This window comes from Lepidothrix coronata, unplaced genomic scaffold (assembly GCF_001604755.1).
Source record: "Lepidothrix coronata isolate B3197 unplaced genomic scaffold, Lepidothrix_coronata-1.0 Scaffold17, whole genome shotgun sequence".
NCBI classification, from domain to species: Eukaryota; Metazoa; Chordata; class Aves; order Passeriformes; family Pipridae; genus Lepidothrix; species Lepidothrix coronata.
In genome coordinates this window covers 5,796,073-5,811,816 of record NW_016690197.1, presented here as the reverse complement: position 1 = coordinate 5,811,816, position 15,744 = coordinate 5,796,073, and the positions used below count along the sequence as shown (strand labels likewise).

Sequence of the window (15,744 nt, the reverse complement as noted above, 5' to 3'; positions counted from 1 at the left end):
CACAGGTTTCTCCCATATTTGTTGTTTTTTATTGTTCCACTGTCTGGTTTTATTTGCTTCAAAACCCCACTGTCCAGTTTTAGTAATACCAGCTTTCCTGACAGTAGATCATTCTGAGAAGATGGCTAAGGAAGGTGAGTTGGTTTCCTTCATTACCCAGTAGCAACACAGACTATGTTAAGATGTATATACCTTTTTTTTTTCCTCACCTGTACTTGTCTTGTATCTTAACTAAGTTATCTAAAATAGTATTTTTTTCTGAAAAAAATGACAACTAAAATAAACACAGGTGTCCATTTTTATATTATTTTCAGTATTTTGAAAGGGAAACCATGCAGTCTTGTAGAGGTATTTAGAAGAAACTTCACAGTCATGTCTATTCCCAGGAATACAACACTGAATGCATGGACACTGATGTAACAGAAGTAAAAATCTGTCACCCTGAAAGGACAATATTTGGAACCAATTTTACATAAATCAATATTTCACACACAGCTTGTTTCACTGGCTTATTGTTTATATTCTCTGTAGCTTTGAATTACCAGGAATTTATTTGGCACTATGGCTCATTCTAATGTTCCATTTTCATTAATCTCTTTAAAAAGAAAAAAAAAAAAAGTAGTCTACACAACATAGCACTCTATCATTCTCCAGTATACAGAGGTGGGGTCATTCCATAGAAGTGAGCTGCATAAAATACAGCAATTCAGTTATAATCACTTACTTATGAACTTACAATGCCGTTCAAGAAGGGCAGCATCTGTCTTTCCTCTACAGGAAGACACAATCACTTATTTCCTCCTTCAATTTCTTCTTCCTCAAAACATTAAAGGTGTACTGTTGGCTTTTTGTTCAGGACAAAGAGGAGACGGTGTGACCACAGAGAGATCAGTGGGTTATATTAAAAAGAAAGTGTTTATGCAGCATATGTAAAAGTAAGATTTTCAAAGCCTTCTGTGGCCACAGCAGGAAGTCTCACAGCTCAGAAAAGGTGTGTAGTGGGAGCGAGCAGTGGTACTACTCCACTTTCTCATAGTCAAAGCATTATAAATATAATGTAAACGAGATCATATTCATAGCTGGTTTGAGAATCTCAGAGTCTCTAGCTACCACAAGGTGGTATATGCATCCTGTAAATGGAAAATCATTGTTGCTAAAGGGTAAACAGAACATTCTAGCACTGAAATTTGTCTTTTGATAGGGCACATACAGGCCCTTCCTGCACCTTAGCTCATGCATGAAAAAGCAAGTAGTTCTTGTTGTCTTGGCTACTACAGCAGGACTAGAGAAGTAGTATGTTAGAAAAGCAGAGGATAGAAAGCAGAGGATATGTCCCCTGCATTCCAGGAGAAATAAAGAGTATGCTATCTCCTCAGCCAGTTATTCAAGAAGTCAGGACTTAATAGTCAAACCATTTAGAAAAGCCTGAACATAGTAATATAACTGAGGAGTTTTAGATACACTGACCAATGTCTGTGTGTGTTATGCATTGACCTCTCTGGCTAAATCAGTTATATGTCACTTCAACTCTCACTATAGAATTTGGCTTTTTCAGTTTTAAAGATGCACAGGCAAAGCCTACATTGTCCTAAGTAACACAGTTCAATGAAGAAGTTAGAGTTTTTCTTGACCTAACTTGCTAAACGACACTGCCATGCATTGTTTCAGCACCATGTACCAGTCTTGGTTCAAGTTACCCAAAATGTTCACCTAATCTTGCAGAATGGGATTTTAGGTCCTTTGAGAGAGATTCAGCAGCCAACTTGCCTGTACAACATAAATCACATGCTGACAATAAAAGACTATATGGAATATATGGCTCTAAACTGGGCCTAGTAAACAGGTAGATACATGCTTTGGCTACTTTGAAAAGTTAAGCTTTCTCCAACTTGTTTTAGCATGGTCTTTCCACATAAGATGGCTAGGAGTTTGGGCTGAACCCTGCATTCAAAATATAGCAATAATTAATCTTTTATTTTGTTTCTAGAGATCTCCGATATTCACTAAAGCAAAAGTCTTCACATAAAGCTTCTCAGAACTACCAGAGCATGCCAAAGCATGTTTTCTCACAAGCTGAATTAGATGTGCCTGGGCCTAATATGTCGTTGGGAATTTAGAATCCCATGGCAGTGGGCACAGCGACAACTTTAGAAAAGGTTCTCTTTAGGAACTTGAACTTATGATGTTCCTGAGAAGCACAGACATATGGTGATACAGAAACACAGAAATTAAATGATTCAGGTTAAGCTTCTGCCTGTATCACTTAATCATTTGAATGGCATCCCCCAAGATTTGGCACAGACCTAAGCCGAAACATCACACTTATTAATAACATAATTTCATTGTATAAACCCCCCTAGGTTTTTCAGTGGTTAAGTGCCTCTCTTCACCCTAATTGACTTGAGTCTCCAGTGCAAAAAATACTTGGACCATTTGACTGCTGTTCATGTAGCAATCTACCAAATGCAGCTAAACCTGAAAAAATGTAGACACAAAAAAAGACTTAAAATTATATTTCCTTACATTTAAGAAAATTATATGAATTTTTTCCAGAAAACAGCCTATAAACTCAATAGCTCCTTTAATGTAATTATATTTAATCAAAATATGATTTTCATTTGCTGGAAGTAAAAACAATGCAATAAAAGAGCAACTCATTTGCAGTGGAAAACACACTGCAAGTGTTACTTTCTCTGCATATTATGCAATTAGTAGACTAAATCCTGTGTACATCATTGAATATGTAAATTGATATCTTCTACTCAACATCAGATTCTTAGAAACAGCACTAATTCTCACCAAAACTACTCATTGTTTCAAGAAGATATATATAATGGTCTGGGATTTTATTTGCCTTGGGAAAAAAAGCCTGCTTTTATAATCAGAAGTTTAAAAAAAAATATAGGAAAGAAAGAAAGAAATGCATTAAGCAATTGTAGAAGCAAACCAACTCAACTGGGGCACCACGACCAAAGCAAGCCCTGTAATAGTATAATGACCTTTAATGAGTGTCTGGGGAAACAATACAGTCCTAGCATAAAAGACAAAGGGCAAAACCCATCATGGCTCCACTGACACTAATTCAAAATGATTTTCAGAACAACTAAAGAATGTAAGAGAGGTAATCTGATCCACCAATCTGACCTCACTTTGATTCTGGGGCCCTGCTGCTGCCATTTCTAATTGTCAAACACTCTACATTTCACATCTGCTCATATTTAATGAAAAGCTGACTCTCACTGCCATTCTTTGAGTTAACTAGCTCTGTCAAGATGGGCATCACACGACCCCTATGCACTGCAAAGAAAACATACTGATTTCTATTGAAGCCCTGCCAGTGCAACGTTGCGTGTATATATATATTTTAATTGGAAAAGAAAGGCTTATGCTGCTTTGCACGGAGTGTGAATTGGTATTGATTTTCGTACTTATTATTACCAGTCAAAGGTGACTAGTCTCACAAGGGGAAGAGTGAGATCTCTTTTGATTTGATGGAGTGATGAAGAGGGGAAAAGGCCCTTGAAGGATAGGATGCTAAAAATCCTCAAAGCTGTCAATATCACTTATCCTTCAAAATGTAACACAGATCTAACGTGTTTCCCAAAAAGCATTGGGTTTTGTTGGAAATAATACCATTATTGTGGAAGTTTTTGGCTCAGCAGGCAATGCAATCAAAAATGTTTACTTTATCTGCCCCTGTAGAGTCTTAAGTGGACTTGAAAGCTATGGTAAACCTACAAATTAGTTTTTCTTTCCTTGCCAAACAGTGCTAATGGCAAAAATTTTATCCACTTGCAGGAGACATATTAATTTATCCTAATCTAGTTGCTGTTAACACTAGTGCCAGGACCCACCCACATACTCTCTGTAGCAGTCTGTATGAATACAAACTATACCAGGCACTGTGTTACTGGGGCTGTTACACTGTATAAGTAACTGCCTGCAGCAATTCTCAATACAGGAAGGTTTCTCATTCACTTTTCTTAACAAAATATGTTTTGTTACATTTTACTCTGATAAAGGTCTCTTAAAAGGATAAAAACTTATGTTATTTAGAACAGGACTTAAAACTGGGAATCATCCACCCTGAGGTGATATATGAGTTGTCACTAAGCAGATAACTACGAGTTTATAAACAGATACAGAGATTTCTGGTAAAATCTCCAAGAAATCCTATTAAAATAATTTCAATTGACACAGTCTTCAGACAAAAATTTATAGCATTGTTATATTTGTGACCGGAAAAATAGCTCAAATGTCAAAATAGTTAAACCAAAGTCATTCACCACTTGGACTACATACTGAAATACACAAAGCATCAAAAGACAACCAGATGCATAATCTATTAACTACATTATAGCCTTCATAGTGGAAGGCACTTTTGTACTTAATGACTTGTAATGTAAAGCGGACATGCTTCCTGATCAAAACTCCAAAAACTTCTCATAGATGTATTTGAATAACTTTATAGTTTTCTTTGCCATTTGGGTAGGGAAAGCAAAACAGTTCCTGTCCCAAGACATAGTTTTGCCTGTTATGAATGACTAAAGATGACAAGAAAATGAAACAAAAAAAATCATTTTGTTTAACAATCTTCCCCAATTGGTGACATCACACTGATAAACCAAGCTTTGGAATTCCTATAGTTCACCCAAAGAATTAACAGCTATGCAGAATTGTTCTAAGCTCTCTGTTTTCTCCCTCTCGACTCTGATCTTTCAAAAGAGCTTTTGTGGCATATTTCAGATAGTTACTATCCTATGGAACAGATTCTATAGTTAATTTTAAAATGTTTGTACCAGGGATTTCTATCAGGCCAGTCCTTCTAAAAAAGCACTACAAAAAGTACAACCATTTTTACTAATATTTCTGTGGTTTCAATATTACATGGAAGGTTCTGCCTTATTGAGAATGAAGGGCTACACACAAAACTAAAGATAATAATAGCAGTATAGGATAGAATTCCAGCTACTATAGTTCAGCTACTACCTTGAATCCTGTATATTTATTCACTGCCAATTGTACGGTGCTCCAGTACCACCATTATTAGAGCTAGCTACCTGCTTAGCAACAGTCAGATATTTAGACACAGGCCTGTTCCTCCACTGAAGCACTTATTTTTTAATTAATGACAATTTATACTGTATGGATTAAATAAAAAAGATGTCACCAAACTGCACTACTAAGGTCCTGCAAACTATTGCAAGAGGATGCTTTATAAAGAGCACACAAAGCAAAATAATGAATTAAATTTTCTGTATTAAAAATAAATTAAAACATAAATATAAAGACAGAACTGTAATCAAATTTGGGGTCGGTTTTTTAAAAAGCATCAGCCCAGTAAAATCCACAGAACTACAATGTACGACACAAGACGGGGATGATACCACAGACACCACAGACATGGAACAGCATGTGTTGGTGTTAAAACTTACAGGCACGTAAACTGGTGGAGCAATCATTAACAGAGACAGAAGAAAGTGGGAAGGCTCTCTCAAGGGTGTCCATGTTACTATGTACACTGCCTGACATGCAAGAGCAGTCACGCTCAGAGCGTCCGCAATCAAAACAACATGCCAGTTTCATTCTCTTGTAGATGGACATCTTGGCTATAACCATGTGTTGGATGGGAGGAGAGGAAGAGCAGCAGGTTAATGGCAAGGTTATATATATAACAAGGCAGCTGGAAGGTAATTTAAGGGATTCAATACAGGCCTTAGTTAATGTTAACAGTCTTGACCCAGGAAAAAAAAATGCAATGAGATTATTGATAACACTTTGGCTGTACATTAAAAGTAGGGCAAACGATAAATTGCTCTTTATTTCTGTTCAGTCTTATAGGGTGACCGCAGTCACGGGGAAGAATTACTGTTTACAGTCAAGTGTTTGGATCCAAATAGAACATAGTAAAAGCACAGAATCCTAAGAATATACTTTCTCCTTGGCACAATTAATACTATTGGGTTTAAATGAAAAAAGAGTTGCTAATCCATTAGACACTTTTGCTGTATCCTTTTTCCTGTAAAAATTTGAGATTTTTTTTCTATAAATATATATATGTATGTATACACACACAAAAACACACATACACATAAATTCTTACATATGCACACTCACACACACATATACATTATACACTTACACAGATATAGATACATATATATAAATATATTTATTCTTAAACATATGATAATAATTCCCCTGTATTAAACTGTGCCAAGGAACTCCTTTATTGCAATAAATTACACATCACTAAAGAGTTAAAAGATGTTAATAAAATTTTCTGAAAAATTTATTTTGCTTACATTATATCTTCAGGAATTAAAATTAACTCTTGACAGAATACCAAAATTTGCCCATATAAGAGACACAACTAATAATGGTAAATATGCTTACATTAAGATCAGTTCACAAATAAGGCATCACCAAAAGCACATAGAGCATTGGTCCACTGAAACATGCTGAATCAATCACTGGCATGTTTTCTGCTCTGGATTCAAAAGTCAAACAAGAATCAAATAACTGAATGTAGAATTAGGCACTAATTCCAAAACAAGTGGCAGGTTAGCTAAAACATTTTAATCCTTCAGTCATCCGAACGTCCGTGTTATGTATTTCTAGAAATATACAGCATCCTATTTCATAAATGTATGTATAAATATCATCATTAAATTTTGTATGGTATCTGAATCACAGATTGTTTAAATCTGAAGAAATCCAAAGGCCACTTAGATTGTTTCACATGTTGCACTGAACCAACACTTTTGGTAATGGTTTAGATTGAACTGACTCAATTATACTAAAAACAAAACAACATTGACAGGCAAAAACAAAACCTTAAAAGCAAATGCAGAAAAAAGGTAATGTTTCTCTGGCCTGTACCTTCAGTTTAGGATGGGTTTTTTTGCATTATGGTAATGACATTAAATTTAAAATAATTTATCTTTTTTTTCCAGTTTCTTAATCCCACAGTCACCAGGGAAGAGGGATTGAAATCACTCAAATGGGTCAAGTCCTGTTCTAAGGCCTTGATGACTTGCCATATAGTATACTTGTCAAGCAAGGGTAACATTATGATTGTGGAAAACAGGCATTGAGGGAGATGAATGAGTGATCTCTTCAGCAGCGACTCCATTCCTCTAAAACTTTGCTCACATGACTAATGCCATGTTCTTTTAGCATCCTAGTAGAGTTATCTTACAGCTGTTCGGAAAGTCATCATGCAGCATCAGGCTTGTTCATTGCATGGTACATCATTCCTCAGAGCTTGGATTTTAAATAAGAAGGTTTCCGCTGCAGCTTTTGATGCATACACATTCAAACTACACAGAAAATTCAAAACAGCATTTGTTTTCCCACGGTTTCCCCTCTGTCTAACTCTTCCCAACACCTTCTTTAAAGTTGAAAAGTCGGACAGCAAAACAAAAGTGAAATAAGTTACCAAAAGTGTGGAAGTCTTTCCAGTATGCCTATTTTATTTTTTTAAGGAAATTAAAGAAAAATAAAGGGCATTTGTGAAACAATAACAGTAGGTGAGGTAAAAGGCAGGCCCATTTTGCTTTAATTATAGCTGTTTTGAAGGACGTTTTCTAATCAAACGCTGTAGCAAAGCACACTGAAATTCTCAACTGCTGTGTCATTGGTTAGTAACAGTCCCTGGTTTTCATTTACTTGTAGCCATATCTTGTCAACAGTCAATAATAGGATAGGACACATTTATGAAAATTAAAAAGAAATCATCCTTAAGGGCAAAGAAGGCTGGGAAGGACAACTTTTTGTATCATTTTAATCAGACTTAAACCAATAAAGTGGGAAGTTTACGGCCTTCTGCTCAGTAGGGGAAGGACACCATGGAGATTCTCAAAAGCAATGCCCTTCAGGGACTGTTTTTAACTATTATTGTCAGTTGTTCTGGAGATCATGCATCATTTGAATATTTCACATCATTAACATGCAGGAAACAGGCTTGGACCTGGAAATATAAGTAGCAGAAAGGACTTTCTATAAGGGTTTCAACCAGTATATAAGCAACTGCATATCAGAGCAATAACTTTTGGAAAGAAAACATGCTGTTACTCTTCATTCCTCTTATACAGTCAGTTACATTCATACCAAATACACTACTTATTTTAAATAAAACAAAACACGTACTATTAGTAGGGATGACTAGAGACAAGATCAAAGATGAGACAGAAATGATTTCAAATGGTTCAGCCACACATACACCATTTTCTGTAAAACTTCCATAAACATTAACAAAAAATGGAAATCATCAGAGAGACAGGGGAACCTTAAGAACAGCCTTTGGGTGAGTGTTAAATTCATCTGACACCTGTAGAACCTGCATAAGAATCAACTAATTTCTATGCCTAGAAGTGTTATGGGTGTTGAATAGAACTGTTATTTGATACTGGTGAAAATGTAACTTGGGACAAAAAGGAATCTACTTCCCTATTTTCAAGTGAATAATAAATGTTAAAAAACAGGAACAGATCCTTCTACTTAATATAATGACAATAATACAGCACTTCTAAAACTAATTAGTAAAAATATCAGGGAAAGTTTTCATGGACATGAAGATAAGACTGCTTAAATAAATTACTAAGAAAACAAGGCATCTATGAACTACTCATTGACTCATTAAGAGCAAAAGGACAGCAAAATTTCTTTCAATTACTTATAAAGTAAATAAATACATTTAGAACTTTTTTTTTTCCAATTTTTCTCAGAAGGCAGTAGCCTTCCATTCTAATAAAGAAGGAATGTGCCCTAGATGTCTAAGCTTTGGGCAGTACCTTACTTTCTCATCTCAAAAAGTCCAGTTCAAATGTCTAGATTGTCTGGATCTGAGGTGTTACTTAGAGTTCACAAACAGTAATGGGAAATATTTCCAGCTGCAAAAATAAGCAAAGGAAACTGCAGATTATTCTCTTCCTAAGATGTCAAGGAACAACTCTTTTTTTTTTTTTTTTTAAAAAAAAAAGGCAAGCAGAACAAAGTGTCCCTTCATCTCTGCTGATTTTTTTTTTTGTTTTGACCATAGAGTCTACCCCATCCTCGTAATCCTCCCGTCACTACGGTAGTTTCCCCTGACCTCAGCAGTAACAAGAGTGGATCTCCGAGGACATCTAGTGGATCTCTACGAGGTAGCAGCTGGTTAAGAGGAAGTGGAGGTTTCTTGACCAGCAAATGGTACATAAAGGTCCCACTACACTTCAGAATTGAAATGCACAGTGTCATTTCAATTCATCAAGTTCTCATGATCCAAACTATGCATAAAATATCAGCAGCATTAAAGGACGACCAGACTGGCCTGATCATCTCTCAGCGATGCTGGTTTTAGTATCATGAGACTGGAATACACACAGGACTTCTCTAGCACAGTTTCAGTTTCCCGAAAAATACAGCAGCATGTTTGTGAGAATTTATTTTCACTTAACACAACAGGCAAAGCTATCTCTCCGTTATTTAATTTTACAAGACAACTTCAAGACTAGCAAGTGAGCATCTTCACTGTCTTGCAATTTTTGCAATGAAAAGCAACTGGTTTCTTGTTTGCTCCAATTTAAAAGGTGCTGTTCTTTGTCAAAACTGTAAAAAACACCAGGAGACCTGAGTGGACATTTTGCCCTATTTTAGTTGCTATAAGAATGGCTCATGGGTTTTGATGTAATGGCACATTTATAGACCAATTCATTTTAATTTTTAAATCTGATCATGACCTTTCTTTCATTACCTTAAAGAAGACTCTCAGCCAGTGTACTCTCAAAGATAATCATTGAACAAACTGAAGCTATTGGGGAAATGGAAAAAAACAAACCAAAGCTACATGACCTTTACAATTCTTTCGTAGCATAAAGAACTCCTTTATTTGTTTATTTATTACTATTTAAACTATTTTCTCTAGTTCAGAAAGGCCTCAACATAGAAATGTTTTAAATAAATACATTGTTCCAAATAAATCCAAATTACTTCCACTATTTTGCCTCAAAGTTAATAGGATTCATCATTTTATCCATAGAAATTAGTTTATTTCTGGTTTATTATTGATTCTTATCATCCTGATCTGTTTCATAATCTGCTTTTTTCTGCTGCCCCATCTTCTGCTGTGTCATTTGATAGGCTATAAACAGATCTTTGGAAAAATTTCTGTTCTCTCCTTGAACTCCTTCTTCCACAACAGGATTTCAATCCTGTAGAGTAGTTTGCAGGCACCACAATAAGATAAATAGAAAATAATGGTAATCATAATGCAAGCCATCACAATTTCAAGACAGCCAGCGCTTTATCATGCAATGCCAGGATCATAAATCTTTCCTTGATTCTTTGCAAGATCCCATGGTGTGTACAGCTGAGAGGGGAAAAAATATCTCAGTCCTGATTAAGACCTGAAGTGTGTTCACACAATAAATCCAGACTATCTGGTAAAATGCTGAAGAAGTCTCACAGCCTCACTTAGAATAGCTGGAGTTACATGGTATGGTTACAGCCTCAATCTGGTACAGTAATGCCACACTGCAGTTACGAGATACTTGATGCCCCTTGCTGTTTGAAAGAGCAAGTCCATATAATCTCAACACTGCCCTATAACCAGTACATTTCTTTGCAGCAAATTCTTTCCATATCCCAAATGCTGTGTTTATTTAAATCATTACAAGTGTACACACTAAAAAGTGGCTGATGAGAGCCTTCATAGATTCTGTACACTTTAAAGTGGTATGACCTAGATTGACATGAAGTGGTCTATAAAGTTCCTATTCTATATATAATAATAATAATGTAAAACTTTACAGCTAAGGTCCTGAAAAGTTAGTGTGCGTCTACTTATGCAATTAATTTCCAAACCAGCAAGCTCAGGAAAATAATCACTGTAGCTTGTTTCCTGTTGAAGATATCTCTGGGTTTATAGAATAAAAGTTAGCCACACAGTTAATTCATTGTCTAGTTTTCCCCCATCGACTTTTTTTTTCTATTCTACCAATGGGGAAAAAGAAGTTAGATAAGGACAGTAAAAGACTGCTGTGTTGCTCTTTGTGTCAGCTATGCAATGGAAAGGACAAAGTACCAAAAAATTGAACAAAGGTCTGACAATTAATTGAATTGTACTTAACCAGGCCAACAGTGCTACAGTGGCAGTAACCCCAGCCTAACCGATATCCCTAAGAATTCATGAGATATCTCTAGAATAATTTCAAGAAAATACTATTCCCAAGATCTCATTTTCAAATAGGGATAAAAAAATAAGTGTGTGGAAAAAAGGGGTAAATAGGTAGAAGAGGGGAAAACTGCTGTATTTTCTTCAATGTCACCCTAATCTCCATTGGTGTAAACAATGAGAAACTTGTGGGTATGACATCACTGCTACATGCAACATAAATAAAAAAAAGAACCAAAATACTGAACAAAAATACTCTCTGCTAGAGAAAGACAGGTTGGACCGCACTCTGGGCTACAGGGAACCCATTTTTACTCACAATAGATCACTATCAGTGTGCAGTTAAAATATAGTAGGGGCCGTGTTCCAAGGCAGCAAGAGGAAAAATAAATCAAAAGTTTGTCAATTGTCATAGATTACAAGAAATTCCTTCAAACACATCAATGTACACATGATATGTCCCCTCTGGGGTTCAACCCCCACCGTTCACAGCAAGCACTGTCACTGGAAAAAATATATAGAGAATTAGACCATAGCTGTTGCACAAAATGAAAGAAACAGGAGGAATAGGTCATCCAGCTTAGAGATTTCATCCCAACGTGGCTTATGTTATATAAATATAGACATATATTTGGCCTCTTGCTGCAAAAACTACAGTTAAATGAAATAGAAAGAGATTGAAAACATTGAAAAAAAATTAACAATCTGTGAATAAAATTTCCACACAAGTATTTCTTTGGACAATGTGACATCAGCATTCATATGTTATTCAGGGAGTGGATGGGTAAGGAGAAAAGGATGGCAAGAAAACTGCAAAAGGAAAGCGAGATTACATTAATTATCCCTAGCCTTGTAGAAATGTACTGATCTGCCCTGAATTATTAACATTAGGCCTAACAAGTTTGGACAAATGGCTATGTAGGTCAGACTCACGTTTAGACCCCAACAATATCACAAGCTAATGTTCAGAAAGTATCTAAATTGAAGTGCAACCTCAGATGCATTATTAAAGAATGTGGGTTTTAAGTGTCATGGGAAGCTGCATTAATTAATGCCACCATAATTAAGTTTTTCATGTAAAGATATTCTTTCACAGTTAATGCACCTGAATGTGTCAATATTTTTGCATACAACCTTTCATTTAATCTTACACATTTTCTGCATTCAGCTGCCTCTAATTACTATGTTACTCCCTAATTAAAATACATATTTAACATATAGGACTACACAGATGCATTTGTGACTGTATGAAGTGTCTTTGAAAACCAAATTGACATACTAGCTGTTGACAGATCAGTTAACAGTTTTCTAACTCAATAGGGAAAGAGTTTTCTCAATTTATCCTTTGTTTTGGTTAGACTGCATTTTTAAGAACAATGATTTGTGCGGCTTAAAGAGGGATAACATAGTTAAGGTTTTTCAAAAGTGATTAGTGATTTGAAAGCTAAAATATTTTATGTGAATAACAGGTTCCACTAAAGACTTACCTTAAAAAAAACCCCAAAAGAAACCCCAAAAAAACAGGTCCCATAAAAGGGATCTCAAGATCGTCAATAAAATTTGAGAACCAAAAATCACTAATTACTGTTGAAATTTTTCATTTAAATTTTCTGCTTACTGACAGTACTTTAAAAGTGAAGCAACTGTATTATTTCTAATACTTGTGATCATGGCCGTAAGAGAAAGTTGTTCTCAGGTGTACTAAGGGCTGTCTGCTATCACAGTACCTGTGACCCTATCTGTGTCTAGGAAATGGGAGGAGAGAGGGCAGATTGAGGGAGAGGGAAGACAATGAAAGGGAAATTTAAGATTTTACTCTCATTGACCATGTTTTTTCTCCTTTTTTATCTGACTCAGAGGATTCCCTCCTTAACATTCAGTGCTTACTGTGCCAGTTCTGACAGCTGCCTCCTTCTTCTGCCTCACTAACTCCATCATTTTGTTTATTCATCTGTCCAACACCCTTTCATTTATTGGACTGATGTGTGACCATGCCATTTGTAACATTTCCTATTGCTACTCACAGAAGTTGTTACTTTTGCCTCTCCATGGCCTTACTGCTGGTAATATATCCATTGTGTTGGCTGAGTTTCAGGATACTCTGTCTCCTTCCAGGTTTCCTAGTACTGAGGAGGTTACCTTGATTCTCATTAATATACAAAAAAGGGCTCTTGCCCTTTATAGTGTTAATTCATGATTCCTATCTTCTAAGAAATGACAATGAAAATTGTAGACCTCACATTAAACTGACAGATTTTGGGGATTTTTTTTTTTTTTAGCAGAACATGTTTAAAAAGCATACATTATGTGAAGGAAGAGTAGAGAAGAAAATACAAATATAATAGGTCTTTTTTTTTCCCTGACAGAACCAGATCAAATTAAACAGGTAACATATTTCTCTTTAACTGTTGAGTAATTTGGAAAAAAGATTTTGTTTGAGAGCTACAGGCACCCTGAGGCATCTGTAACTGGCTTTACCAGAACTTACTCAGCAGACTCATTGGCTTTGGCAGCAGTTCAAAGGTCACATTCTCACATGGATAAACTGTTCTTGAACAATTTTTTTCCAATATGTTAGGCAATGCATACATTCCTTCCACATCAGGCATGCTTTCCATGTGCTTTGCTCTCCTTGTGGCTACTAGGAAGATAAATATCATTTTCTGTCAGTGTTTCAGCTGCTTTCTCTCAGTTATACTGTTGTTCCACACTCCTGGTTTTTTTGGGGACAGGAGTTTTTTTAAAAAAACTCCAGTGACATATTTTTTCTTTTCAGAATCATCTTCAAGAATTCATCCACTTCAGGCACTCCGTAAAGGCAGAGAATGTCCAGTTTAGGCTTCTTCTGTCCTCCAAAATCGCACAGTGATAACACTGACTCAAACTATAAATAAATTTTTCCCTTTTGAAAATAGTGGCAAAACAGACATGATCAAACTCTTCTGATTTCTTTCCATTTACCTAATCAGTACTTTTGAACTGAGTGATCTTTTTCATGGCAGAATACCATAGAATGCACATAAATATTCATATATCCATTCAGGAATGAATCCCTAAATTATTTTTCTATCAGTATTACAAATATGCATGGGTCAAACACATCTTTGTCCAAAATGTGGTTGTGATAGTCCCTGGAAAATAATTTCGAAGTATAGATAGGTAAAATGCTAATTGCTACATATTTATAAAAATTCAGATGCAAAGTCTGGTCTCAATTCCAAAACTCAATTATTTCTTCACAAAAAACTGTCCAAACAATTTAAGAACTTACCTAAACTTAATATTAGCATTACAGCTAAAAGGATATAATATTTAATTTCTTCCAGACAATCCTTTCCTCCACTAAAACTGTTCACTTATTTAAAAAATTATTTATTTTAGTAGCTATATGATATAATAGAATTCCCTAGTTGCTTCTTTTACAGAATCACGTTCAGCAAGACAGACAGAAGTTCTTTACTGTAAAGAAAACTATTGAAATACTGGATTTCTGCATGTTATGAATGATAGCAAAACTTCACCATTGGCTAATTCTTAACTCAGAAACCTCTACAGTCAGATCTAGCTTGACTTAATTCTTCAGGTTTTGCTAGCATTGACCCTTAACTGATTTTTTAATGAAGACATAGGTGTGTGAGTGGTGTGAAATGTAATAAAGACATGGAGACTTCCGAAATGCAAATGGCACTTACTGTGTTGCTGTGCATTTATTTCTTAGTTTTTCTGTACCACTGAGCAAAACATGTAAATACATGTATAGGTATTCTTCAGGGCTGAACAGTTCATGAAAAGGAGAGGAAGGGAGTGATAGAAATACTACTTACGCCGTTTGCAGCCACATTTTTTTATCCTTTTGGGATCCGTGATGTCATCATGACAGGCCTTGCAGTAAAAATATGCCCTGGAGAGCGAGAATGGGAAAACCGACACATTTCTTAATCCATATAAATGAAATTAGTCCCACATTTCCTCTTGTTGCAGTGAAAAATTAATGAAATATGCCAACACTAATTTCCTTTAATCTTTGAAAAGGTTTAGACATTTAAAGTAGGAAATGTTTGCTGCAAAACCATTAATTTTAAACATAAGACTCCAAATTAGTGTTTCTTTTAATATACTTTTATTTCAAAAGTAATTGGAAGAAGGGATATTACTTATGACACAGTGTATCAGTTCAGTTCTCTTTCATCTTAGAAAAAAGAGCATCCAATGACCTTTGTCACAAAAAGAAATATATATAATTAATTTTCTGTTCTTATGAGCTATACCAGGGTGGGGTTTTTTAAAGACTATCCAGCACCCTAGGCCAGTTCTTCAAGCTGGTCACAAGTAGGACTTCATTTTAGCTACACTGAAACTGCAATGAGATCACTGTGACATTAAATATCAGACATGTTATTTGCAAAAAAAATAAAAAACAAACAAACAAACAAACAAACCCAAAACCAAATCAGAAAGGGAAAATCTACTCAAAATAAGTTCCTAAAGGAACAACTAAATAACATCTAAATCTTGATTCAGACTATTATGAGATGAATCCCATGACTGGTGAGTGACTATTGGTGGGTACAGGTTGTTCAGAAGAGACA

General features: G+C 35.5%; 1 protein-coding gene across 41 annotated transcripts in view; it reads right to left on the bottom strand.

Moving 5' to 3' along the window:
• KCNMA1 (potassium calcium-activated channel subfamily M alpha 1) overlaps positions 1–15,744 on the bottom strand; it is a 471,638-nt gene that overhangs the window by 92,816 nt on the left and 363,078 nt on the right. For 20 of the 41 annotated variants that reach the window (XM_017807020.1, XM_017807021.1, XM_017807041.1 and 17 more), the window contains 2 exons: positions 14,980–15,056; positions 11,475–11,483 (listed from right to left, as the gene is read on the bottom strand). In XM_017807020.1, the coding sequence (XP_017662509.1) occupies positions 11,475–11,483; positions 14,980–15,056 (86 nt within the window). Of the gene's footprint in view, positions 1–5,435; positions 5,610–11,474; positions 11,484–14,979; positions 15,057–15,744 lie in introns of all 41 variants that reach the window. The other 21 variants (XM_017807022.1, XM_017807018.1, XM_017807023.1 and 18 more) reach the window with 2 other exon arrangements.